The sequence below is a fragment of the Sus scrofa genome, chromosome 3 (assembly GCF_054392235.1).
Source record: "Sus scrofa isolate SSC_HxYL_T2T_F1_AM1 chromosome 3, Sscrofa_HxYL_maternal_Yorkshire_Landrace_v2.0, whole genome shotgun sequence".
In the NCBI taxonomy this organism is placed as follows: Eukaryota; Metazoa; Chordata; class Mammalia; order Artiodactyla; family Suidae; genus Sus; species Sus scrofa.
Genome location: NC_139385.1, coordinates 47257484 through 47285190, shown reverse-complemented (window position 1 = coordinate 47285190; position 27707 = coordinate 47257484). Strand labels below are relative to the sequence as shown.

The 27707-nt window shown below is 53.9% G+C and overlaps 1 protein-coding gene across 1 annotated transcript; it reads right to left on the bottom strand.

Annotated features, from left to right (window-relative positions):
* Positions 1-299: 299 nt before the first annotated feature.
* LOC146404611 (lipase maturation factor 1-like) lies at positions 300-27707 on the bottom strand. Its single transcript, XM_085020107.1, has 4 exons — positions 27548-27707; positions 23366-23707; positions 6491-6797; positions 300-5015 (listed from the first exon to the last, which is right to left on the bottom strand). Exons 1-4 carry the CDS (start codon positions 27705-27707, stop codon positions 4751-4753), a joined length of 1074 nt encoding a protein of 357 aa, XP_084876233.1. The 3' UTR covers positions 300-4750.

Below are 27707 nucleotides of genomic sequence, written 5' to 3'. Positions count from 1 at the left end.
CGCCTCTGCCAAGGGCACGGGGCCTCCACACAAGGGCAGAGGCCGCCCTGGACCTCATAAAACTGTGCAGGAACTCACTTCTACACCTCAAATCTGTCTACACCTATAAAAGTGACAGGGCCATGAGCATCCGTGGATGTCGCCGTGTTTAAGGCCAAAGTACAGTTCTGGTGCTTAAGGGTCTGAGTGCGGCGCCGCGCAGAGCCCCTCCCGGCGCCACTGAGGTCCATCCTCAGTCCCTCCCCCCAGAGGCGAGCGCCCCGGCGGCTCCCGCCACAGGAAGGGCCCCAGAGCCAAGCTCCTGGACATAATCCTCTCTTCTTTGTGGGGGGGCCAGGAAGGTGGGAAGAGGAAAGTGGGCTCCACAGCCCCCCCCTGAGGGGCAACAAAGGAGCACTGCGGGCGTCCCACCACAGCAGAGCGCAGATAAGAGTCAGAAACCCAGCTCACGGAGTTCCGGTCCTGACGAGGATCCAAGAGGATGCAGGTCCAACCCCTGGTCTCGCCCATCCACGGGCCCCGTCTGCTGGCCGGGATCGTGCTGTCAGGTGTCTCCTCGGCCCCTGCATCCACGCTGTGTCCTCGTTGGAGGCCGTGGGGCGGGCGTCCACAAAGCACAGATCTGTCCCGTGTCCACGTGCTCACTTAGTTGTTGGTTGTGTCGCTGTGGACGCGTGTGGTTTTCAGTGCCGCGAGGTCTGTCCTCTTGCTCTAGGTGTTTAAACTTCCCGGGGACCAGGGACACTGAAGAGCGGCAGCCAGAGCTCAGAATGCGTCACGGTGGCAGCCCTAGCGGCCTCGCACTGGACTGGACGGTGCTGTTCTGCTGCAGGGGCGGCTGGAGCCCAGCTGTCCCTTCCACGGCTGTGTCTTCAGTCAGCACCGGTTCGTCCAGGGAGCGGGATTTTTTTTAGGGCCGCACCTGAGACATACGGAAGCTCCCAGCCTAGGAGTCAGACCGGAGTTGTAGCTGCCGGCCTACACCACAGCCACAGCCACGCAGGATCCGAGCCGCGTCTGCAGCCTACACCACGGTGCCCGGCCACGCCAGCAGACGGGCACGTAGGGGGCGAGGCCCGGTGCTGAACCGACACGTTGACAGCAGTGCTTCTCCTCCCGAACCCACCCCCATCAGCAACGAGAAAACATCAGACACAGCCGGCCGGAGGGACCGTCCACAACCTGCCTGACGGTCCCCTCGCCACTGGCCAGGCACCGAGACAAGAGCGTCTGTGACGCTGTCCCAGCCCAGAGGAGCCCAGGGGGCGCAGCGACCACGTCGGCAGGCCTGGACAGGGTCCAGGACGGGAAGGACTGAGGACACGTGGGTAAGCGATGGGGTCAACACCGGCTCAGTAAGTGGGACAAACGCACCGTCCAGCCCAGAGCATGACCGCGGGGACCGGCGTGGGGACCCAGGACCTCGGCACGCTTCTGTGGTCATGCAGTCAACCTCAAACTGTTCCAGAAACAAAGCTGGCGGAATTTAAAAGCCCAGGCAGCTGGGCAGCAGGAGACCCGAGCCTCAGGAGAGGCACTGCTAACCCCACAAACGAAACACAGGAAGCACAGCCGTCACCTGGAGGCCAGTCCAGGAGGGACCCGCCAGCCGAGCACTGGGACACCCGGCGGGCCAGCCCGAGGCACCTTGCGGTCAACCCGGTGCCCGGTCGCCTCCCACCCCGTCACACCCGCCAGCACTGTGTCCTCTGCCGACAAGGCCTCCTCTCTAAAACCCAGATGGGACCAAGCGTGTCACAGAGCTGTCCTGCTGCCTGCCACTGACGACCGTGACGCCTGCTGTCACCCGGATCCCAGGCACCATTAAACCAAAGCCTCGTCCCACCAGGCCCGACGGTGCCGCCTCACGGGGTGTCCGGCCGCAGGAGGCTGGCCTCGCCCTCACTTCCCTTCTGGCAGAACCGCCCTGCGTCACCTCCTTCCCCAGGCGCAGGAGTCACAGGCGTCAGCCAGCTGCGCCTGGCTGCCTGCTGTGTCCTCGGGCAGGAGGCGGAGGGCTTCTCCACAGAGCCGGGCAGCAGAGCCGCCGCCTAAGCAAAGGCCGCGAGGGAAGGGCACCGCTGCCTCTGGCCGCCCAGGTCCAAGGTCTTCCCCGCCCAGCCCACAGCTCCACCGCCAGCCAGCTTGTGAGTCTGTGGAACAGGGGGCCCCAGGGCAGGGGTCGTTCCCACCCCCACAAGGCGCCTGACAGCAGCCCTGGTCTAGAGGCTACAGGGCCGGCTGCCAGGACCTGGAAGACCAAGCCCAAGTCTGCCTGGCCTTCAACCCCGGGTGGGGCCAAGGCCCATGAGGACGGCGCAGTTCATCCTCGCGGATCTGCCCACGAGTGAAAACGCCACCCTTTAACTGCTGGCCTTGGATGGCGGAAACGCAAAGGAAGCTGGCACACCTGTTCCTGATCAACCTCGGGGGCCTGGGAGCAGGAGAGCCGATGGCCCCTCCGGACTCAGGCCAACCGGTGCTGGCAGCTATGGAAGGTTCCAGAAACACTGGGTCACGTGAGGAGGATAGAGCCTGGTGAGACACAGGCGAGGAGGAGTCACGAAGAAGCCCCAGGTCGCCCCAGTGGGCCACATGGGGAGGCAGGCCGAGTGTGGACGCACTGACTCGTGGAGCTGGGGGGCACAGCCACAGCGACAACACAGGCGGGGCGTTTACGGGGCCTGGCCAGGTCTCAGCGCGCTCAGGGCGGGCTGAGCGAGCCGCGTGCCTGCTCCCGCAGCCACAGCCTGGCCCTGGGCTGCCCGCTGCCTCTAGGTGCAGCTCTGGGACAGGACCCTGAGAGCCGGAACCCGCGGGGCACACGACCCCAGCCTGCCCTCCGCCTCGAGGCCCTTGTTCCCACCACGAGGTGGGACGGCTGTGATCCCCCTCCTCCCTGCCACTGCCGAGACAAGGTCATAAAGAGGCTTTTCTGGCTCCGTTGAAAGTGTCGCTTCCCAAGTCTGAGGACCCGGGTCATCCCCTACAGAGCGCTATCCCCGCCACCGACGCTGCTCCCCCCACCAGAGGACCTGGCCGTCACCACCGCGAAGTGGATTCATGGGGCTCCCGCCGGCCGAGCTGTGCACACGCTGGACCACGTCAGGAGGGCGGTGGAGGGCAGTCAGGGTCCCAGCACAAGCAGGCCATCGGGGAGGGTGACTTGCCACGATGCCTTGCTCGGCAGCAACGGACCACACATCTGCTGAGAACACTCCCCTCCTGCGCTGGGGCTCCGTCGCAGATGCTGGCCAGGGCCAGCAGGAGCGGAGGGGGCGCCCACTTAAGAGAAGAGAGAGGGGCTCCTTGCGGAGCAGCAGCCACAGCACACGCGAGCAAGGCCGGGCAGGCACCCTGCCATGAGACCCAGACACGGGGGCTGCCGTGCCAGCAGAGATGTGCCGCGTGCACCTGCCTGGCGCCTCCTCGCTCCACGGTGACTTCCTGTCCCCCCCAGGCCGCCAGCTGGACAACACTTGAAAGTCGTCCCATCAACAGTGTCCATTATCTGAGCATCTCACCCCAAGAGATATCCTTTCCTCTCAAGTTACAATAAACAGGACATGAAAGAAGAGCGTCTCCCCTCACGCCGGGCACCGAGGTGAGGAGAGCCCGGTTTCCACGTCTGCGGCCTCTGTCGCCCAGTCCCTTTTCGGCCTCACTCTGAACACCCGAAACCAGCATCCGTCAAGGATGCTTGAGACCCCTTCCAGACCGAGGGGCCTGCCTCCAACAGCCTCCCCTGGGGTCCCATGTCTGGGCCCCAGCAAGCAGCCTGCAGTCCAGCCAGGGTCTGGTCAATAACCCACTGGTCTCCACTGACAGGTCGCTGTTTCCTTTTAGATTTTTCATCTACGACCCGCAAGGTGTCGCTCCGAGGGCTGAAGTGAATTCGAGCCACATTTCTTTACACACCAGGTGGAGGACAGAGCGTCTCCTCCCGTGAAAAAGTACAAGGCTCCAACTGGCCACACATACGTCGACCTGTTTTCAAATGCCGCTCTGACCCGCTCACGCACGGCGTGACTGAAGGGAACAGTGTGTGAGGTAAACCCGTCCGTGGTGCCGTTTTCCCAGGCATCACGTGTGGTCCTGCACGCCAGCCTCGAGGACACTGCAGAGCGCCCCGTGTGTCCCTCCATCACCCGGCTGTTAGAATGAGATGAGGGAGCCTAGAGCGCTCTCTCCTCCGACCCACACTGAAGTCACATGTCCCTGAGTTCCCTGGAGGCCCAAGGGCTGAGGGTCAGGCATTGTCAGTGCAGCAGCTCAGGTCACTGCTGTGGCACGGGTTCAACCGCTGGCCCAGGAACTTCCACATGCCACGCTTGCGGCCAAAACCAAACCAAACCAAATCACATGTCCTAAGGAAAAGGAGCCACTAACCAGAGAGCCTGGAGGCGGGCAGCGATGGCCTGCGGCCACCGAGAAGGCCAGACGCCAAGGTGAGAGCACCCCAGGAACGCAGGTGGGGAGGAGCAGGTGGGAGGGAAGGAGCTCCGTTCACCTCACAGCTGCCTGATGGGCCCCAGGGTCCGGCGCCGAGTGGGCACCAGCCCTGCTTCCACCCGCGCCGCCTGGGCTTGAGGAAGCAAAGGCTGTAAGTCAGATGTAAATGCCTTTCTCCTGGAAGCCGACACACCTTCCGTATGGAACTGAACCACCGGTGTCAGCACGTCCTGGCCGCCAGCCACTGGGGACGCTGCAGCTGAGCGGCGCCCGTGGCTGCTGCTTCTGATTCACAGGCTCATGCCAGGCAGCTGAGTCCCCGAGCCTCGGCCGAAACTCCTCCCCTGACGACCAGGGTGCTGTGGTCAACACAACGCGTCCACACCAGGCTCCCAGGAGCACGGATGGCAGGTGGGGTGAGAACTGGGCCTCCTCTGCACACTGCACTGTGGGCAGGTGTCTTCTGCTGTGACACTGGTGTCACTCGCACTTGCTCAGGGACCAGGGCCCAGACCACAGGAGACAGGATGAGGCCCATGACGGTACCTGGCACACGGGACAACCTTGGGACAAGATAAACCGACAAGTGGCACTGAGGACTCGGGCGTCTGGGTTAAAACTCACTCACTGTCGTGGACCACAACCTCGGCAGCGCCCCTGATGTGGTCCAGCACCCCAGAGCTTCAGGCCTCCCGATGAACCTCCCCCCCCGCCCCCGAGGCAGAGGCCCCAGCTGTGAACATCTAAGCAGGAGCCCAGAGCTGCCCCACTTCCTGCTCGTCTACACGGACAGCACCCCCCCCCACTTCCTGCTGGTCTCCACGGACAGCGCCCCCCCCACGTCCCGCTCCTCTCTATGGACAGCGCCCCCCCTCACTTCCTGCTGGTCTCCACGGACAGCACCCCCTCACTTCCTACTCGTCTTCTCGGACAGCACCCCACTTCCTGCTCGCACCCCCCACTTCCTGCTGGTCTCCACGGACAGCGCCCCCCCCACTTCCTGCTCGTCTTCTCAGACAGCACCCCCCCACACTTCCTGCTCGCACCCCCCAACTTCCTGCTCATCTCCACGGACAGCGCCCCCCCCACTTCCTGCTCGTCTTCTCAGACAGCACTCCCCCACACTTCCTGCCTGCACCCCCCCCACTTCCTGCTCGTCTCCACGGACAGCACCCCCTCCTCCCCATCCTCCTCATTCACACGGACAGCACCTCCGCCTCCGCCTCCTGCTCCTCCTCACACACCACAGCCTCCTCCGCTGCCTACACGCGCACCACCCCAATCTGACTCCTTCCACGTCCAGGGAGACGCCACCCTCTCCCACACCCTACTTTCCTACAGGACAGGGACCCGACCCCAGAGCTTTTTGTCGAGGCTTCGCCTTTTCTTAGAGCATCGTCTGTGCTTCCTCTGGTAGGTGACTCTGCCCAAGGGCTGGAGCCCAGAACCTGAACCAGGGGCCCCTCCTCCGCTGTGGGTTCAAACCTGGTCCGGGCTTCACAGCCCCTGGACTGTTACCTGGGCCTGGCTCAAGCCGCTGGCTGCACGGACACCCCCATCTGCATGCCCTCGGGATGCCCCCCTGCCGGGGAGCTGCCCCCCTCTTCTGATCTCTTGGTGCTGCAGCGGGGCTGGCCTGCCCTGTGCCCCCTATGGCAGGCAGCTCCTCTCCACCAAGGAAGGGACAGCTGGGGGCAGGCGCAGGGCTGTAAGAGTCCAAGCCAGGCCCCGCCACCAGAGTGCGCCCAGCAGCCCGCCCAGCGACGGCACCTCCATCCCACGGTGCCTGCTGGCTCTGGGAGGCTGGTGCCGTGATCTCAGGCGCGGCCATGGCACCCCCCAGAATCCCGATGACTCCCAAAGGAGGAAGGCTCCTGGGGGCCAGCCGTGTCTACCGTGGTCTAACGCAAACGGTGGCGCTGTCTGAACTAAGGTGAGAAGGAAGCTTGCCCGGGGGCTCCTGCTGCCGAGAGGTCTCAGGGCGCTCTGTGGGGGTGCCATTCCCAGGGCCTTGGCCTACCGCACCCACCCCTCTTACCAGATCTGCCCCACGTTGACCAGGGACATGTAGAGGAGCCAGAGAGCAGCCATGAGGGCCATGTTGGCACAGCCGGAGACCAAGACGAAAGAGGAGATGCCCAGCCCGAGGAGCGCCAGGGCGTCCAGGTTGGAGTCCATGTGAGTCCAGTCCAGCAGCCAGAGGACGGTGGGGGTGGAGCTGACGGCGTCCCAGGCGCGCCCTCGGAAGTGCTGCTGCACGCGCCTCAGGTAGGCCCTGCAGGGCAGCAGCCCCCTGTCGCCAATCAGCTGCTTGTTCTGCTGGAAGGCCACCAAGAAGGCCACGACTGGAAGGAAAAGGAGACAAGAGGCACGTGAGGGCAAGAAGCCCTCTGCGGACACCCATCCGGTCTATGGGGCTCGGCTGGGCGGGACCAGGCAGTGTGGCCCACGGTTTGGAACCAAAGCATGGCCTCCGGGGGTCTGAGTGCTTCACAGAATCCCAGTATTTGAGGACCCAACCTGAGACGTCACCACGTAGTCTCTGAACCACGTGCCCAACCTACGTGCGCTGCATCTCCTCCCACAGGGCACACGCAGACACGAGAGACACACCACGTGGTTTTGTTTTTGTTTTTTGCTTTTTAGGGCTGCTCAGGCAGCAGATGGAAGTTCTCAGGGAGTGAATATGAGCTGCAGCAGCTGGCCTACGCCACAGCCACAGCCACACGGGTTCTGACCTGCGTCTGCCACCTACACCACAGCTCACACCAACGCCAGATCCTTAACCCACTGAAGGAGGCCAGGGAATGAACCTGCCTCCTTATGGATGCTAGTCAGGTTCATTACCACTGAGCCACAATGGGAACTCCCACCACAGGATTTATATAAAATATGTGCCTCGTTACATAAAATGGTTAACTACCCCAGAAAGAACTTTGCTTAAAGAAAATGAACAATAAAACAATAAAACACTTATGTTAGAAAAATAGAAAGGCCTCAAATCTAAACTTATACTTTCAGAAATCAAAAAAAAAGTTACATACAAAACAAGCAGCAGAAAAGTAACTTTTAAAAAAAGGTGAAATCAATCAAACTTAAAACTAGGGGGAAAAACCCTAGAAAATCAATACAACCAAAACTTGGTCCTTCAGTAAGAGCCATATAATTGACAGGACTCTAGCTGGATCAGATGAGAAAAGAAGGGAACACGCCAGCATGAGGGATGGGGAAGGAAACAGGCCAAGGACCCCAGACATAAAGATAGTACAGGAAGACTACAAGTCTCCTTAAGACCAGAAATTCCACAACTTAGATGAAATACGCCAATTTCTTGAAAGACAAGCTATCAAGACTTACAACAGAAGAAACAAAGATAATACATCACAACCTGTTTCATCTCAGAAATGCAAGGCTGTATCATTCTTCAAAAAAAAAACAATCAGGAGTTCCCGTCGTGGCTCAGTGGTTAACGAATCCGACTAGGAACCATGAGGTTGTGGGTTCGGTCCCTGCCCTTGCTCAGTGGGTTAACGATCCGGCGTTGCCGTGAGCTGTGGTGTAGGTTGCAGATGCGGCTCGGATCCCACGTTGCTGTGGCTCTGGCGTAGGCCGGTGGCTACAGCTCCGATTCAACCCCTAGCCTGGGAACCTCCATATGCCGCAGGAGCGGCCCAAGAAATAGCAACAACAACAACAACAGCAAAAAAAAAAAAAAGACAAAAAAAAAAAAAAAAAACAATCAATGTAGGAGTTCCCATTGTGGCACAGTGGAAACGAATCCAACTGGTGACCATGAGGTTGTGGGTTCGACCCCTGGCCTCGCTCAGTGGTTAAGGGTCTGGCATTGCTGTGAGGTGTGGTGTAGGTCGCAGATGTGGCTCAGATCTGGCGTTGCTGTGGCTGAGCTGTAGGCTGGCAGCTGTAGCTCCGATTCAACCCCTCGCCTGGGAACCTCCATATGCTGCAGGTGTGGCCTTAAAAATAAAACACACACACACACAAAAAAAATGTAATTCATGACACTAACAAACTAAATTAACAAAAGCATAAGATAGTATCAACAGACACACACACACACACACACACACACACACACACACACACAAAGGACATTAAAGAATACATTCACCATAAAAAGAAACTTTCAGCAAATGAGGAAGAGAAGGGAATGCCATCACTGTCCACAAGGCAGCTATGAAAAACCTAAGACAAGATCACACCTAAAGATCAGTGGGAGCTCCCGCTGCGGCTCGGTGGAAACGAACCTGACTCGCATCCATGAGGACACAGGTTCGATCCCTGGCCTCGCTCAGTGGGTTACGGATCCAGCACTGCCGTGAGCCCTGGTGTAGGTTACAGACGCAGCTCAGATTTGGTGTGGCTGTGGCGTAGGCCGGCAGCTGTGGCTCCGATTAGAACCCTAGGCCTGGCACCTCCATATGCCGTGGCCCTAAAGAGACAAAGAAGTAAACGAAGATGAGTGACTGGATGCTCTTCCCCAAAGATCTGGAACAAAACAAGAGCATCTCTCTCACTGCTCCTACCCCAGGCGGCACGGGCATCCTCGCCAGCACAGTGAGGAAAGAATGAGAAAAAAGGTACTGGTTTAGAAAGGAAGAGATAGAACTCTCTCTATTAACGGATGTCATTACGGCAGATACAGCGCATCCCAAAGAATCAGCACCACCAACGAAAGCCCTCGTGGCACTGACACAAAGTGGTGAAGGTCACAGAATACTGGATCAAGGCACGAAAGTCAATCGTGCGCCTACACAGCCGCACTGCACAAACACAATGTGAATTTTACAAAATTACAATAGGAGTTCTCCTGTGGCACTCTGGGTTAAGGATCCGGCTTTGTCACCACAGCGGTTGGGTCACTGCTGTGGTGCAGATTCGACCCCTGGCCCAGGCACGTCTACAAACCAAGGGCAGCACCCCCCCCCATCACAACAGCAACCAAAAATGTGCCTAGTCTAACATCACCTAAGTGAAGGGGCAGGATCAGGATGTGGAGGAGTGAGACTCAGCACTCATCTTCTCCCGCAAACACATTACCAAACCCGTCCCCATGCAGAAGGATCTGCACAGAACACCTACCCAACACTGGCCAAAGACCTCGGACCTCCAAAAGTACAAGAAACCCGCCAGATACTGCACAGAACTAAAGGGAACCAAAAAAAGAGGCGGGGGAGAAGAGCAAAAAAGGAATCAGAACAGGACCAGCACTCCCGAGAGGGAGCAGTGAAGGAGGAAAGGCCACCTCGCTGACGGGGAGATCGGCTGGGACGGGGGGCAACCTTGAAGCCTCGGAGAAAAGCACGGCAGCCAGACAGAGAGAGAGCCTGTATGTTCAGCATGACCAAAGCAGCGCAGGAACCCTTCCAGCTGAAAGAATAGGAGAACTCCCCTGAAGGAGCAAACATGACACAGACCTCTTCGGGCTAAGAGTCACCGAGCTCAAAAAGGAGGTAATGAAAATACTGAAGAAATCCACAATGGAAATCAACGGAGTTTCCGTCGTGACTCGGCAGTAATGCATCCGGCTAGTATCCAAGAGGATGCAGGTTCCATCCCTGGCCTTGCTCAGAGTTAAGGATCTGGCATTGCTGCAGCTGCGGCATAGGTCACAGACGCAGCATGGATCCCGTGCTGCTGAGGCAAAGGCTGACAGGTGCAGCTCCAATTCAACCCCTAGCCTGGGAACCTCCATATGCCGCAGGTATGGCCCTAGAAAGAAAGAAAAAAAAAAAAAAGAATGGATACCAACACTAACACAGATCACTTTAAAAAGGAACTAGAATCTATAAGGAGGAGCCAATAAAATTAGAAAATCTGTCTGCAGAGACAAAAGTTGAGTTAAACACACTGAACAGCAAAATGAATAAAGAAGAGGAATGAATGCGTGACCTGGAAGACAGACTAATGGAAATCACCCGATCAGGACAGCAGGCAGGAAACCAAAGGAAGGAGCTGCCACTGCAGCCCAAAAGGGTCAGCCGTGTCTTGGAAGCACTGGGACGTGGGTTCGATACCCAGCCTGGTACAGTGGGTTAGAGCTGGCATTGCTGTAGCTGCAGCTTAGGTCTCAACTGTGGCTTGGATCTGATTCCTGGCCTGGGAGCGCCATATGCTGCAGGACAGCCAAAAATGAAAAAGAAAGAAACAAAGAAGAAGCAAGCAAGGAAGGGAGACCAAATTAAAAAAAAAAAAAGGAAAGCAATAATATAAGAGATCTATGAGGTAATATAAAGCCCGCCAATCTATGCATAATAGGGACCCCAGAGGAGAAGAAAAAGAAAACAGGATTGAAAATATATTTGAAAAAATTACGGCTGAAAGTTTTCCAAATCTAAAGAAGGAAATAGATACACAGAGAACACACAGGGTCCCAAACGAGATGAACCCAAACCAACCCAAGACATACTACAATAAAAACCACAGAAGATAAAGATAAGGAGAGGATTCTAAAGGCAGCAAGAGAAAAACAAAGAGTTAATTAAAACCTGTCAGGTTTTTAAGCTGATTTCTCTAGAGAAACACTCCAGGCAGAAGAGCAGGGCAGGTCCATTCAAAGTTGTAGGGGGAAGACATCTGCACCCTCGGACACTCTACCCGGGAAGACTATCATTTCAAACAGATGGCGAAAAAAAGAACTTCTCAGCCAAACAAAAACCAGAAGAATGCAGCAATACTAAATACATTCTAAAAGAACTACTGAAAGGTCTCTAAATAGGAAAGAAGAAGATAGAGGTTGGAGGAAACCACGATTGGGGTGGTTTTTTTTTTTTGGTCTTTTTAGGGTCACACCCACGGCATATGGAGGTTCCCAGACTAGGGGTCAAATCGGAGCTACAGCTGCTGGCCTACACCACAGCCACAGCAATGCAGGATCCCTAACCCACTAAGCAAGGCCAGGGATTGAACCCACCACCTCTTGGTTCCTAGTCGGATTCGTTAACCACTGAGCCATGATGGGAACTCCGGAAACCATGATTGGAAAGCAATCACTTAAGCCAGTATAAGGATCAAAAGGAAAAAAACCTATTCGAGAAAGTGATGATAAACACAAGGAGCAGCCAAAAGATAAACGTGAAGATGTAAAAAGACACCAACATCCTAAAATGTGGGAGAGTAAGAAAATCTAGACTCTTTCATTTATTTATTTTTGGGGGTCTTTTTAGAGCCACACCCATGGCACACGGAGGTTCCCAGGCTAGGGGTGGAATTGAAGCTGTAGCCGCCAGCTTACGCCACAGCCACAGCAGCACAAGATCTGGGCCGAATCTTCCACCTCCACCACCACAGCCCCCGGCAATGCCAGATCCTTACCCCACTGAGCGGGGCCAGGTATCAAAACCACCTCCTGATGGAGACTAGCCGGGTTTGCTAACCACTAAGCCACGGCAGCAACGCCCAGACTCCTTCCTTTTTTAGAACGTGTTTGAGCCTTTATGACGGTCGGTCTCCAACAAGCAGATATAGGAAGGGGTGAACAGACTTGAAAAACAGGGCCACCACAAATCAAAAACAAACAAACAATACATTCACAAAAACCAAAAAGCAGAGAACACAAGCATAAAATAAAAGGAAATCATCTAGGCAAAAAAAAAAAAGAAAGAAAGAAAGAAAGAAAAAGGAACAAAGGAGAAACATAGAAACAACTGGGAAACAAGGTTTAAAATGAAAATAAATACATTTTTATCAATAATTACCTTAAATGTTGGAGTTCCCGTGTGGCACGGCAGAAACAAACCCAATTAGGAACCATGAGGTTGTGGGTTCGATCCCTGGCCTTGCTCAGCGGGCTAAGGATCCAGCGTTGCCATGAGCTATGGTGCAGGTCATTAGAGGCGGCTCAGATCCCGAGTTGCTGTGGCTGTGGTGTAGGCCAGTGGCTGCAGCTCTGATTCGACCCCTAGCCTGCGAACCTCCACATGCTGCAGGTGCGGCCCTAACAAGCAAAAACAAAAATAAAATAAAATAATTTTAATAAATAAATAAATAATTACCTTAAATGTTAATGGACTAAATGCTCAAATCAAAAGACACAGAGCGGCAGACCGGATAAAAAAAAAAACAAGAACCTACAATATGCTGCCTGTAAGAGACCCATCTTAGGGCAAAGGACACATAAACTGAAAGTGAAGGGACAGAAAAAGATATTTCGTGCAAACGGAAATGATGGGAAAGTGGGAGTCCCAATACTCCTACCAGACAAAACAGACTTTAAAACAAAGGCCGTAAAGAAAGATAAAGAAGGACACTATTTAATGATAAAAGGATCAGTTCAAGAAAAGGCTATGACATCCGTCAATATATATGCTCCTATACGGGAGCACCCACATACATAAAACAAATGCTAACAGACATAAAAAGAGAGACCGTGATGGGAACAGCAACAGCAGGAGACTTCAACACCCCAATCACTCAATGGCCAGGCCCTCTACACAGAGGATCAGTAAGACAGCAGAGATCCTGAATGACGCAAAAGAAACCTCAGACTTAACGGGTGTTTTCAGGGCATGACATCGAAGAAAATCAGAATACAAAGGAGTTCCCACTGTGGCACGGCAGAAACAAATCCAACTAGGAACCATGAGGTTGCAGGTTCGACCCCTGGCCTCGCTCAGTGAGTTAAGGATCCAGTGTTGCCGTGAGCTGTGGTGCAGGTTGCAGACATGGCTCGGATCTGGTGTGGCTGTGGTTGTGATGCAGGCCGGCAGCTACAGCTCCAATTGGACCCCTAGCCTGGGAATCTCCATATGCAGCAGGTGCAACACTAAAAAGACAAAAGACAGACAAAACAAAACAAAATCAGAACATACATTCTTTCCAAGTGAACATGAACATTCTTTAGGATTGCCCACACTCTAGGGTCGAAACCAACCTCAACAAATTTAAGAGCATAGAAATTATCCCCAGCATCGTCTCTGACCACAAAGGCATCCAAATAGAAATCAACCACAGGTTAGAGAGAGAGAGAGAGAACTGCATGGAGACTAAACAACACGCTACTAAAAACCCAATGGGTCAATGAGCAAATCAAAATGGAAATTAAAAAAATACCTCGAGACAAACAATAATGAAAACACAACCATTCAAACTCCATGGGATCCTGCAGAAGCAGTTCTTAGAGGGAAGTTCCTAGAGACACAACACAGGCCTTCCTCACAAAAGAAGAAAAACATCAAATCAACAACCCAACCCACCAACTGAAAGATCTAGAAAAAGAGGAACAAATAAAACTCAAGTCAGCAGAAGGAAGGAAATCATAAAGAGAAGAAATCAATAAAACAGAGATTAAAAAAAAAAGAAAAAAATTGGTAAAACCAAGAGCAAGGGTAAACAAAATTGACAAGCCTCTGGCCAGACTCACCAAGAAGAGAGAAAACCCAAATATAATAAGAAATGAAAAAGGAATAACCTCAAATGTACTGCAGAAACACAGAAAACCCTAAGAGAATACCTTGAACAACTGCACACCAACCAACTAGACAACCTAGAAGAAACGGACAACTTTCTACAAACATACAGCCTACCAAAACCGAATCAAGAAAAAACAGCTCATTTCAACAGACCAATCACTAGAAATGAAATGGACTACATAACAAAAACACTCCTTACAGGAGTCATGGCACGGCGGAAACGAACCCGAATAGGAACCATTAAGTTTCGGGTTCAATCCCTGGCCTTGCTCAGTGGGTTAAGGATCTGGCGTTGCTGTGAGCGGTGCTGTAGGTCGCAGACGCGGCTTGGATCTGATTTTGCTGTGGCTGTGGTGTAGGCCAGTGGCTGTATCTCTGAGCAAACTCCTAGCCTGGGAACCTCCATATGCTGCAGGTGCAGCCCTAAAAATAAAAGCAAAACGAAAACAAAAACACTCCCTACAAACAAAAGTCCAGGACCAGATGGCTTCACAGGCGAATTCTATCAAACACACAAATCCTTCTTAAACTTTTCCAAAAACTGGAAAAGAAGGAACACTCCCAAAGACATGCTATGAAGGAAGCCACTGTCATCACCCAAATACCAAACCGAGACAAAGGTACTACCAAAAAAGAAAATTATAGGCCGATACCTTTGACGAATATAGACGCAAAAATTCTCAACAAACTTTTAGCCAATTGAATCCAACAACACATAAAAAACACCTCACACCACAAGCAAGTGGAATTTACCCCAAGTTCACAAGGATGGTTCAACTTATGCAAATCAATCAACGTCATCCACCACATTAACCAAAGAAAACTCAAAAACCACATCATCATCTCAACAGATGCAGAAGAAGTATGACAATATCCAACATCCACTCATGAAAAAAACTCTTACTAAAGTGGGTATAGAGAGAACATAACTCAACATTATAGAAGCCGTTTGTGACAAGCCCACAGCCAACATAATACTCAACAGAGAAAAGCTGAAAGCCTTCCCGCGAAAATGTGGACCGAGACAAGGATATCCACTCTTATCACTTCTATTCAGGTAGTATTAGAAGTCCTTGACACAACAGTCAGACAAGAAAAAGAAATAAAAGGTATCCAGATGGGAAGAGAAGAGGTAAAATGATCATTACGTGCAAATGACACGACACTATACACAGAACACCCTCAGGACTCCACACAAAACCCACCAGCTCTGATAAAGGAATTCAGCAAAGAGGATACAAACATTCAGAAATTGGTTGCATTTCTGCATACTAACAATGAAATATCAGACTGTGAATTTCGGAAGATGGCATAAAGACGTAAACGTAACTCAAAATGGCTTAAAGACACCAGAAAGCTCCTAGAAGAGAACACAGGCAAAACACTCTCTGATACCAACGGGGCAAACGTTTTCTCAGGCCAGTCTCCCAAGGCAATAGAAATAAAAAGAAACAAATAGCACCTAATCAATCTTACAGGGTTCTGTGCAGCAAAGGAAACCATAAAACAAAATGAAAAGACAACCTACAGAATGGGAGAAAAGAGTTGCCAACGATACGACTGACAAGGGCTTAATCTCCAAAATGCTCAACATCACTAATTGTTACAGAAATGCAAATCAAAACTACAACCTACAAGACCACAATGAGGTGCCACTTCGCACCAATCAGAATGGCCATCATTAATAAGCCTACAAATAAGAAATGCCGGAGGGGGAGGGTAGGGGGGAGAAAGTCGGAGGGATGGGGAGCTTGGGGTTAACAGATGCAAACTATTGCTTTTGGAATGGATTAACAATGAGATCCTGCTGTGTAGCACTGAGAACTTATGTCTAGATACTTACAATGGAGCACGACAATGAGAAAAAATTATGTACACATGTATGTGTAACTGGGTCCCCATGCTGTATAGTGGGAAAAAAGTGTGTTGGGGAAATAACAATAAAAAATAAAAAATTAAATAAATAAAAATAGGATGTAATCAAAGAAATGCTGGAGAGGGTGTGGAGAAAGGAGAACAAACCCTCCTTCACTGTTGGTGGGAATGAAAATTGATGCAACCACTATGGAGGCTCCTCAGGAAACTAAATACAGAACTACTGTAAGATCCAGCAACTCCACTCCTGGGCATCTATCAGGCAAAATTACAATTCAAAAAGATACATGCACCCATATGTTCACAGCAGCACTATTCACAACAGCCAAGACATGGAAACAATCTAAATGTCCATGGACAGCTGAATGGATCAAGCTGTGGTACATACACACAATGGAATACTACTCAGCCACTAAAAAGAACAAAATGATACCATTTGCAGCAACATGGATGCAATTAAGAGATTCTCATACAAAGTCAAGTCAGCAAAAGAAAGACAAATACCATATGATATCACTTCTCTGTGGAATCTAAAATATGGCACAAATGAACCTGTCTACAGAACAGGTGTGCAGACATAGAGAACAGACCTATGGCTGCTAGTGGGGAATGGAGAGGGAGTGGGATGGATGGGGAGTTTGGGGTTAGTAGACGCAAACTATTCCATTTAGAATGGATAAGCAATGAGGTACTGCTGTACAGCACAGGGAACTCCACCTAGTCTTTGGGACAGACCATGACGGAAGATCACATAAGAACAGGGATGTGCATATATACGTATGACTGGGCCACTTTGCTGTACAGCAGAAATCAGCACGACACTGTAAATCAACTGTAATTTTAAAATTTTAAATAAATATATGTAGAGTCTGTATGCGAAAAGCTACAAAACATGATGAAAGAAATCAAGGAAGATTTAAATACATGGAAAGGTTCACTGTGTTCATTAACGGTGAGAGTCAGCATTAATAAGACGTGACTTCTCCCCAGTCTAATCCACAGCTTCGGTGCAATCTCAATCAAAACATCCAGTAAGCTTTTCTGCAGATACTGACAAGCTGATGTTAAAACGTACATGTAAAAGCAAAGGAACGAGAACAGCCAAAGTAATTCTCGTAAAGAACAAAGTTTCCTTCACCCAATATCAAGACTCACTACAACACAAAGCTACAGGAATCAAGACCACGCAGTATCGGCAGAAGAGCAGACTCATAAACCAATGGACAAGACTAGAGGGCCCAGAAACAGACTTACACAGAACGTCAACTGACTTTTGGCAAAGGTGCAAAGACAAGTTAATGGAGAGAGACTGGGCATCATACCCAAAAGGTGAACCTGGACACACACCTCCCACCTCACACCAAACTTACTCGAAAAGGACCAGAGCCCTAAATGCAAAACATGAGAGTACGGAACTTCTAGAAGAAAATAAAGAAGAAAATCTGTGTTTTGAGGGTTTGCCAATACGTTTTTAGATACAACACCAAAAGCACGATCCATGACAGAAAATACTGATAAACTCTACTTTATTAAATGCAAACCTTTTGCTCTGTAAAAGGCATTTTTAGGAGAATGAAAACACAAGCCACAGACTGGGGAAAATGTATGCAAATCGCCTATCTGATGAAAGACTCACATTCGGAATACTTAAAGTACTGTTAAAACCCAACAATAAGAAAACAAGCCATCCAGTTTTTAAAAGGGCAAAAGATCTGGACACTGAAAGTCATCCGCTTCACACAAAGAAGATACACAGATGGCAAATAAACACATGAAAAGATGCTTAATATCATTCCTTACTGGGGAAATGCCAATTAAAACCACAACGAAATACCACCGCACACCTATCATAACAGCCAAAATCCAAAAAACTGAAAATACCAAATGCTCCAGAGAGTTGAGAACAACAGGAACTCATTCACTGTTGGTGGGATGCACACTGGCGCGGTCACCCCGGAGGACAGTTCGGCCGTTTCCTATAAACACAGCTTTACCGTACAACCCAGCAACTACCCTCTTAGGGATTCACCCAAGTGAACTGGAAACTTGCATTTACACAAAACCCTGCATGCAAATGTTTATAGGAGCTGGGTTCCTAACTGCTAAAACTGCAAACGACACAGATGTCCCTTGGCGCTGGATGGATAACGCAACCGTCAGGCACTCACACAACGGAATGATATTCAGAGAAGACAGCAGTGGGGCGCTGGTTCACGAAACGGCAGGAAAGGATCGCAACCTCCTTTTATGGAGCAAAGCAACTCAGACCCGAAAGCTACACACGGTAAGAATCCATTCATCGGACACACTGGCAAAGGCGGAGCCTCAGGTAGAACGCGGATCTCCACATGCCAGGGGCTGGCGCGGGAGGCAGCTGACTATGTGTACAGGGACATTTTTCAGGGGGTGAAGCCGCTCTGAGTGATGGTGACCATGTGTTTGTCAAAACCCTTAAGACTGTACATCGCAGAAGTAACGTATGTAAACTAGCACAGCGGCCTAGGCGGCAGGTCGAGGGATGCCAGGACGGAATGCAGACGGGGACAAGTGAATCAAACCCACTGCAGACGAGAGCACGACCACAGTGGACGCGAGGCAGGAGGGGCATGGCCTAAGTCCCTCTGGAAACTGTTTTGAGTGAGAACAGTAAGGACGAAGACAAGGGACCATATAGAAACACTGGAGTCTAACTGGGGGGTGTGAGCAGCTCTGAAACCACTCTGCATGTGCACTGGGGTTAAGCAGGATTTCTCACTAGCAGGCATGGAAGTTCCAGATAAGCGAGAAGGGAGGACCAACACTCGCCCGCCCCCCCACCCCGCCCCATGCACTGGATCAGAATCAGAGATGCCAACGTGAACTCACGTCTACCCTAACACAAACTCACACGGACACACAGAGCCTGATCGTATGCAAGTGTGCACACACATACGTAGCCTAGCTCAGTCTGCTAAGACGGTGTGGAGGCAGGGACACCCCAGGAGCAAGGGGCACTCTCGACACCCAGATCTGGGCTCCTAACCCCATTCTCCAATGAAAGGACCCAGGGCTCCCAGAGAAACGGCAGGTGTTGGGACTGGGAAATGAGAGGAGCCTGCAGCCAGCATCCTGTGGTACCACAGAGTAAGGAAGCGCTCGAAGAATAAAGGACGAGGCCCGTTACAGAGACACGGGAGACTCGGGGCAGAGCCACCAAAGACGGGAGCCGGACAATCCGATATCACAATGAGCAACAGTGCTGCCCCATAACCCAGTGTAAAACACAGGACATTCGCTAAGCAGATTCTCTATAGAGGAGATGCAGACAACACGGGGATGCCCCCACCCCACCCCAGGGTCCTGGAGCGCGGACTGGACCCCACTTGGCTCCCAGAGGATAGAGAGCCGCAAGGAGCAGGGCCCCTCTCCTCTGTGGGAGTCTCCCCAAACCCACAACCTGTCCAGCGACCAGACACGCTCAGGGTGAGGGCCATTCTACCAACCACGTGACCGCACCTGCTCAAAACGTCAAGGCCGTAAAGAGACTGCTGCAGACCAGCGGGGGCCAAGGAGCCCTGACGGCTGGTGCAGTGTGGGGACCCTGGCCCGGAAGGGGCGCTAGTGGAAATTCGAAAAAATCTGGAGTTTGGTTAATGGGTTTTTTGTTTGTTTTAAGGTGAATGTTCCTTCAAACACGTGGCTCACTGCACTACAGGAAGAAAACTGGGGCCTGACCCTGACACCTCCATGACAGTGGCCATCGGGGATGTCAGGAGGAGGACTCGCCTGCTCTTCTCCCCATGACCCTCCTCCTGCTGCCTCTACTGCTGGACCGAAGCTGCCCAAGTCACATGCCACTGACTTGCCTGGCAACGTGGAGGCCACCCTCACAGTGGTGCCCACCCAGTCCTGGCCACGCATGCGTGCGTGTGGGTGCCCCATCTCTCCCGACTCAGACGGCTCCTGCACACTCCAGAAGCCACTTCAGGCTCTTCCACCCACAGGGGCCGAGGTAGCAAGAGCTAAGCAGCTGGACACTCTCATTCCCTGCAACCACAGCCCAGAGTCTGGTTCCACGAAAGAAAAATGAGATCTGGTCTCCCCCGTTAAATCGTTTAAAAAAAGTGAATCTAAGGCAAGCAGTGCAGGAAATGTCCCACCTTACTTACAGGGAAAAATGAAAAGAGGACGGATTTAAATTTCGGAAGAGAAAAACCTATTCAGTTTTCACTTCTGTTACAGAAATGGCCAATAGAGGAGTTCCGTTGTGGCTCAGCGGTAACGAACCCAACTAGTATCTGTGAGGACAAGGGTTTGATCCCTGGCCCCACTCAGTGGGTTAAGGATCTGGCGTTGCCAAGAGCTGGGGTGTAGGCTGCAGATGAGGCTTGGATCCTGTGTGGCTGTGCCTGTGACACAGGCCAGCAGCCGCAGCTGCAGCTCTGGTTTGACCCCTAGCCTGGGAACTGCCATATGCCTAGGGTGCAGCCCTAAAAAGAAAAAAAGAAAAAAAAAAATGGCCAAGTAGAAAGTAGAAAAAAATTTCCAAAATATCACAGGATCTCAGAGCTAAACCAAACCAACAACCTCAGAAAGGCTCAGTCAGCCCCCGCCCCACTGGAGGAAAGAGTCACCCCCCCACAAAGCCCCCTACCCCACCGGCTCTAGGGAGGAAGGAGACAGGCCCAGGCATGAGACTCTAGCTGCTTCCTGACCTAGGAGAGGGGACCAAGGCCACCCAACCTGCATCATCAAGGAGGTCTGCAAAGATTTCCTTAAAAAAAAAAAAAAAATTGGGTTTTCTCTCCCCTTCGGATAAAGGGCTATAAACTAAATCAGAATCACCTCTGCGATGTCCCTGTCCACCGGGCGGTTCCATTGAATGTGGTGAAATTCTGGACCTGGGCACAATAAGCCCCAGTGCGTCCTCTCTGCAGGCGTGTGCTGCAGGGAGCGCAGAGAGAGCAGTGCTTGTGTCTTCAACAAACAGGGAGCACTTTAGAGACGCCTGCAAATCTAAGCAGCCCTGGAGGGGCCTGGAGGGAAGACGGAGAACTAACTGCACGAGAACTCTCAGAAGCGCTGAAAGCTCAGAACGACAAAAAAAGAAGCGGGAGTCCAGCACTCTTGTGGCTCCATTTGTCCTCACATTTTCCAAAGAAAAGCTAAGAGTTCAGCAAATGCGGGTGCGGGACTGCGGACGGGCCGCCAGGCTGGGCCTCCAGACCCAGGTGAGCCTTGTGACGGGGAGCGGGACGAGCTGCAGCTGTGGGAGCTTCGCCTCCGCCGCTGTGATGGCTGCTGTGACCGGCAGCGGGCAGATCCGCTCCACCAGCAGCAGGACCACCCGCCCGACGCTGCAGAGCCTCGGCTCCGAGGGGCGGCCTTCACGATGAACCGTGAACACAGGCCAAGCCTCTCAGAGCCCTCTGAGCGCTCCGGCAAAGGTGTGGAACCAGAGGGGGCCCGGGCCCTGATGGACGGCTGGTCGCTCAGAAGCACAGGGGATGCCAGGACCGAGGGGGGGGGGGGTCTGCGCGGACGCCGGGCACTTGGCGTCAGAAGGAGCGCGTCCCCTCGAGCAGTGTCTGGACCGTCAGAGGATTCATCGGTGTGCGAAAAAACCCACGCGCGCGGTCGAGGTCAGAGGCATGTGAGCAGGAGAAATCAGAGTGTTTCCCTTCGGTCACCCGCCAGGGAGCAGGAGTCAGGCCGTATAAGACTCCTGGACGCCACCGAGCTCCGAAGAAGCACAGGCCCGGGCGACTTCTGTGCGACCGAGAAGGACACAGACAGTTCACCTTCTCCACGCTCTTTGCTAGAAAGCGGACTGGGTGCGCACGCTTTAAAGAGAGAACAACCCCCAAATAAGAAAGGAGATCCAAGGAATTAGGACTTCAATGACAGAGGACCAGAGGCCTCTCGGGTGGGCAGTCTGCGCCGTCAGTGTCACGGCCAGGGTGCCGATGGGGGGGGGGGGGAACACAGTTGGAAAAGTATCCCGTGGTGACACGGAGTATTGATAAAGGCCGCAGAAAGGCAAGGAAATTTATGGAAGGGGAGCTGCTCCCAGGTGACAAAGGATGGAGGTATGAAAACCGTTCCTGGATGCAAGGAGCTCCCAGGGCGACACCAGACAGGCTCCTGGCTTAGGAACTGTTAGCTGTGCAGACGCCTGTTGTCCAGCCTGGCAGTCCCAGAGAACAAGTGTACCAACGTCAGGGAAAGGTGCCCAGAGCCCATGGCATTGTGGGATTTCCCCGGGAGTTAAGGGGCTCAGAGGGAGTCTGCGGTGAGACCCACAACTCTCCAGAAAGAGATCAAGGCAGGATGACTGCCTCCTTGCCCGGGTCATCTCAGCCAGAGACCCTCTCCGCCCGGAAGATGCGAAAAACTGGTTTCTTCGAGCGGCTGAACCCCACCCTACCGCCCCGCCACCCCCAATAGAGAGAAGCCAGGGGAAAAAACCCATCTGCCAGGGCAAATCATTCTGTACTCAGCACCAGGCTTAAAATATCTGCTCGCCCCGGTGGCTGGAAACGGTTCCCTTCTGAATTGAAGGGCGAATCCCTGTGGAGATCAAAGGCAGCCCCACTCCCTGGAAAGCCGAGCAGGGTTTTAAGCGGCGCTCTCTGCGAGCGGAGCCACCCACCGGGGTTTTTCCACTGTTACGGCGACGGTTTAAGGGACTATTAAAGTCTCGCAGATTAACTTTGCCTTGACTCCATCTTTCGCAAAATGACAGCTCAAACGTTTGGAATGATTATTCAATCCCGTGGAGACTAAAGCAATACCGGCAAGAACTATTTTTTATGGTAACTTAGAGCGCACGGGAGGCGGGGCTGAACCCCCCCATCCCTGCCCGCCGCCGCACGCGGCGGCCCTCGAAGGGCTCGCAGGACCCCCCGGCCCCACCCCGGGACCTGGCCCCGCGGAGCCCTCTCAGTGTTTGCTGAAGGCCGCTGTGCAAAGAGCTGCATGTCCCCCCCTTCTAACGCCGGCTCGAAGAGCTGCATGTCCACCCCTTCCAACGCGTCGGAAACGAAGCCGGCTCGCCGCGCCGGGGACCAGCGCCCTCTGGACCCTCCGGAAGGGGGACTTGCCCGCTGGCCCCAGATCACTCCTGCCGTGGACTGTCCCCCACCCCCACGGCCCCCGCAAGGCCACGTTCCTCTGAGAAGCCCGGCTGGGCTTCAGACGCCCTGCTCGGCTTCGGGCGTTTGCACCCGTCCGGGCGTGGGGACCAGGGCGGGCGTGTGTATTTCGCGCTGGGGGGCACCCGGGGGTCCAGCCTTGTGGTCGAGGAGACCCGGGAGGCAGGGGGGCCGGGGCTGGCCGCGAGGCTCTGCCCGGTCAAACCCGGCTAGCGCCCACCTCGCAGGTGAGTCCGCACCTGCTGCTCGTGCCTCAAAGCTGCCGAGCCGCGGGGAGGCCGCAGGCGCCGCAGACCGTGGAACTGCAGGCGGCAGAGCGGAGCCGCTGCCCCACGGACGCCCGGTCGGCGTGGGCGCCCCCGGTCCCGGCAGGGGGGAGGGGCGCGCGGCCGGGGCTCGGCGGGGAGCCCGCGGGGGGACGGCCTGTGGGGGCGGGGCGCGTGGAGGGGCACCATCGGGCAGGCCCCGCGGACTCACAGTAAACGAAAGCGAGGGCCTTCAGGAGCACGACCCTGGTGAGCCAGAAGGTGCCCGCGCGGAAGCGGGCCGGGCAGCTCATGGGGTCGCGCCCCGGCGGAGACGCGGGCTCCGGGCCCGCGGCCGCGGCCTTCCGCCGCCTCAGGGGATCCTCGGACGCCGCCATCGCCGGGCCCTCAGAACGCATGCGCGGGGGACGCCGCGCGCCGATCGCTCCGCCCCCGCCGAGAGGCCCCGCCCACAACTGGAGGTTCACGTGCGCCGCGGCCAGCCGCGCGCACGCTCGGGGGCGCTGCTGCTGCGGGGGTCGGGGGCTTCGCGCCTGAAAGACTGGCGGCGCCGCTGCGGGAGCCGGGTTGACCGCGTCGCTCCTTCACTCACTCGTTCATTGAATAAGCCGAGGTTGCAGAGGTCCCCAGTGCACGCCCCTACCCAGGAGCTCGCCCTCCTGGACTCTCACTCTAGGGAGGGCGGGAGGCACTGAATTCAGAGGCAGAAACGCAATGTGAAGGAGGCTCTTGGAAAGCATGTGTCTGACGATGTGATATGCATCCAGGGAGGCTGAGATGAGGGCAGCCAAGAACCCTGGAGGCTACCGTGCTCCCTCTGCATGCCCTGGCTGTGTGTGGAACTCACATTCGCGCAGAGGAAAGGCCGAGCAGGATTCACCACCCCAGGATTCCAGGCTGCCTCTGCCTGCATTGAGAAGGAGGAGTGGGTGGGCAGTTGCCTCGAAGGGGTCCCTTCCCAGCTCCCCACTTCTGCTATCTGAGGAGGATGCTGGGGTGGTGGCTCCACAGCTAGTGACAGACAGTTCAGGCAGCACCTGGGTCCTAATATTCAGACCCTTCAGCTCTCTTCCCCACCCCCACCCCCACCCCCGAAGTTTCTGCACAGGGCAACCAAGTCCCCTTAGCACTTCTCCTGGCTCTCGAGACTGGACCTCTAGCCAAGGGGGGAAAGTGGCTGGCTGAGGATTCAGAGGAGGGAAGCCCTTACTGACCAGTGAATCACCCAACAGAACCCCAGGAAGCCTCCAGCAACTCTACATTCTGAGGATACGGGACAGGTGTCATTCAGCGGGTGGAGTGCTAGGCAATCTTCAGAGGAAAGAAGAGGTGTGGGGAGTTCCTGTCGTGGCGCAGTGGAAAGAATCCGACTAGGAACCATGAGGTTGCAGGTTTGATACCTGGCCTCGCCCGGTGGGTTAAGGATCTGGCATGGCTGTGGCTGTGGTGGAGGCTGGCAGCTGTAGCTCCGATTCAACCCCTAGCCTGGGAATCTCCATATGCTGCTAGTGTGGCCCTAAAAAGCAAAAAAAAAAAAAAAAAAAAAAAAGAAAGAAAGAAAGAAAGAAAGAAAGAAAGAAAGAAAGAAAGAAAGGTGTGTGAGAGAGTAGGCATTAGCGCCTTCAGAGTTTGGGGTAAACTGTGGAGTACTTGGAAGGAAATGATTGCAGTAGGTGTGGATTTTTCCTTATTCATTTGTAAAAACTCTTAACGTGTTAAAGATCCTTTTCTTGTGTGTCTACTGTGAATTTTTGTCCTGGGTTTTTTGTTTTCACATCTTGTTCCTAGTGTTTGATGTATAAATGATCGATATTTACATAGTCAAATAATCAGGCTTTCTCGGTTGTTTAATTATCTCTTCACCGTCTGTATTGTGAGCTCCATAAGGGCAAGAACTGGCTCTGGACAAGGGATCTCCCGAATTAGTCCAGACTAGACACTTCTGGAACCTCTCTGCAGCCTCCAGCTGCTGCTCCCCACCCCCAGTGTTGGGGTAATAGCATCTACGTGCATCTTAGTGATTTTTTTTTTGTTTTGTTTGTTTGTTTGTTTTGCCAAGACCACAGCATGCATAAGTTCCCAAGCCACGGATCAAACCCAAGCCACAGCAGTGATCATGCCAGGTCCTCAACCCACTAGGCCACCAGGGAACTCCTACAATGTGATTTTTTAAAAAAACCTTCCTTTTCTTGTCCATGAAAAACCCTTCCTTGGGACCCCACCTGAGAAGTGGGACCTGGAAGACAGATTTTCCATGGAGGGTACAAACGTCTTTTGCATCCTGAAGAGCCCCCCGCAGGGAAGCGTGAGCCTGAGGGGGAGTGGAGGAACACCTAGCCCCGGCCGGAGTCCTGCTTCCAGGTCCTTCCACACGAACCCACAACCTGCCCCTCCCCTCCCCCACCCCGGCCAGTTGTCCAGGTGCCGAGTCCCAGATGAGCCCGCACAGCCGTCTGGGGGGAGCACGGAGAATCCGGCCAAGCCCGCCCGAGCTCCCCTGGGTCCCTGCCCGGATGTGGGAGCGGAGCAGGGGACAGAGGCGAGGAGGGACGGCTCCACTGTCAGGTGTGACCCTGGATGCTGCTTTTCAGGTGGGGACAGTTCTCACAAAGGGCCCTTTGTCCTCAGCTTCCCCTGGCCAGGGCTGCATTGTTCCCCCTGAGACGTGTACAATGGGACATTGTGCGGAGCAGAAAGGGGCCCCTTGTCCAGCCTCCAGCTCACTGGGCTCTGGGCTCCCTCCCCGGGTTTGCCCAGGGTGGGCAAGGCCATCGGAGAGGTCTGCCGGGAGCTCATATTCTCATGTCTCTTCCTGGGAGCTGACCGCAGAGGTCCAGTCTATCTCAGGGTCTAGAACCTTCCAGGGAGTGAACCCCATGGAGCAGGGCTTGGCTGAGGAAAGGCTGGCCCGGGGCCCAGTTCTTGCCTGTTTCTGCCTGAATTTAATCAAGTGTCCACAGGTGTATCACAGCCATAAAAAGGAGTAAAGCATTTATACGCCTGCAGCAGAGACGAGCCTTGAAAATACCGTGCTCGGGGAGAAGCCGGGCATACAAAGCCACATACTGTATGCTTCCGTTTACATGGAACGTCCAGAATAAGCAAATCCACGGTGGCAGAGCTTCGATCAGTGGTTCCCAGGAGCTGGGGGAGGGAGACAAGGAGCGACTGCTGACAGGGAAAAGATTTCTGTGTGGAGGGACCAAAATACTGTCAAACTGGATAGCAGCGATGCTCACACATGCTGAATGTATGAAATGCTACTGAATTGTACGCCTAAAAATACTTAATTTGGGACCTCCCCCTATGGTGCAGTGGGTTAAGAGACGGCATTGATACAGCTGTGGCATAGGTTGCAGCTGCAGCCCAGATTCAATCCCTGGCTGGAGAACTTCCATATGCCACAGGCATGGCAACAAAACAAAACAAAAACAAAAACAAAAACACCCCCACGGAGTTCCCATCATGGCCCAGGAGAAATGAATCTGACGAGCATCCATGAGGACGCAGGTTCGATCCCTGGCCTCGCTCCGTGGGTTAAGGATCCAGCGTTGCTGTGAGCTGTGGTGTAGGTCACAGATACGGCTGGGATCCCATGTTGCTGTGGTTGTGGGGTAGGCCAGCAGCTACACCTCCTATTCAACCTCTAGCCTGGGAACCTCCATATTGCCTCGGGTGTGGCCCTAAAAAGACAAAAGCGAAAAAAAAAAGGAAACCCAGTTAATTTTATGCTATGTGAATTTCACCAAAAATTATATTTTTAAATTCTGCTCTGGTCATTGTTTCAGAATCACTTAAGACGGCACTGCTTTTAGCTGTCAGGATAGCTCATGTCATTTATGCCAACCATATTTTCATCTGTATTAAGGAGCATCTGACACTTTTAAATAATGTTTAGCTATGGGTACATTGTATGCCCCACGAAGCTGCCCTACTCAAAACCAAACCTTTCCTGCAAACCCCGCGCTGTAGGGCTTGGGGCCTGGTGTATGCAGGGCACTGAAATGCTTTCCTTGGGCCCCACAGCTCAGCACCTGCAAAAGCCACAGGCCCGCTGGGGTCTCTACAAAGCAGCCCTTCATCAGCTTCAGGGGCTTGGGAGAAACTCTTGAACCTACATTTTCAAGCAAAAAACTATATGGGGGCAAGCCAAGAAGACACAGGAGAGGCCAGAGGTGCTGAGAGGAGGCCTGGCCACCCCCCGGCGTGGCTGCAGGAGGACCGGAGCTGAGCTCCACCTGGACAGAGCCAGAAAGGGCGAAGAACAGGAGGGGAGAGGAGAAGGGGGCTCTCCTGAGAGGAGCCGTCAGCTCAAGACACGCTGGCGTCCTGGGAACCCCTAGATGGCCCCCCTGCAGCTCCCCCAGCGCAGTGCCCCCCCCCCCCGCCCGACCAGCTGAGGCGCACAAGCTCTCGCCTGGGGCTGGCGGCAAGCCCAGCAGCTGCGGGCCGGCCTCACGGAGGAAAGAGCCCCGTGTCAGCACCTCGTCCAGCTGTCCCCGGGCACCCGGGCCTGGCAGTCCCCGCCGCATCAGGGCAAGGGCCCCTGACAT

Bases quoted from the DNA above. Each gene is read 5' to 3' on its own strand.
- LOC146404611 (XM_085020107.1), bottom strand. From the start codon at position 27,707: ATGTCAGGGGCCCTTGCCCTGATGCGGCGGGGACTGCCAGGCCCGGGT. The intron at 23,708-27,547 runs GTCGGGCGGGGG...CGGCTCCCGCAG, and splicing joins GAGCTTGTGCGCCTCAGCTG to CGGCGCCGCCAGTCTTTCAG. The intron at 5,016-6,490 runs GTAAGAGGGGTG...TCTTGTCCCAAG, and splicing joins GTCAACGTGGGGCAGATCTG to GTTGTCCCGTGTGCCAGGTA.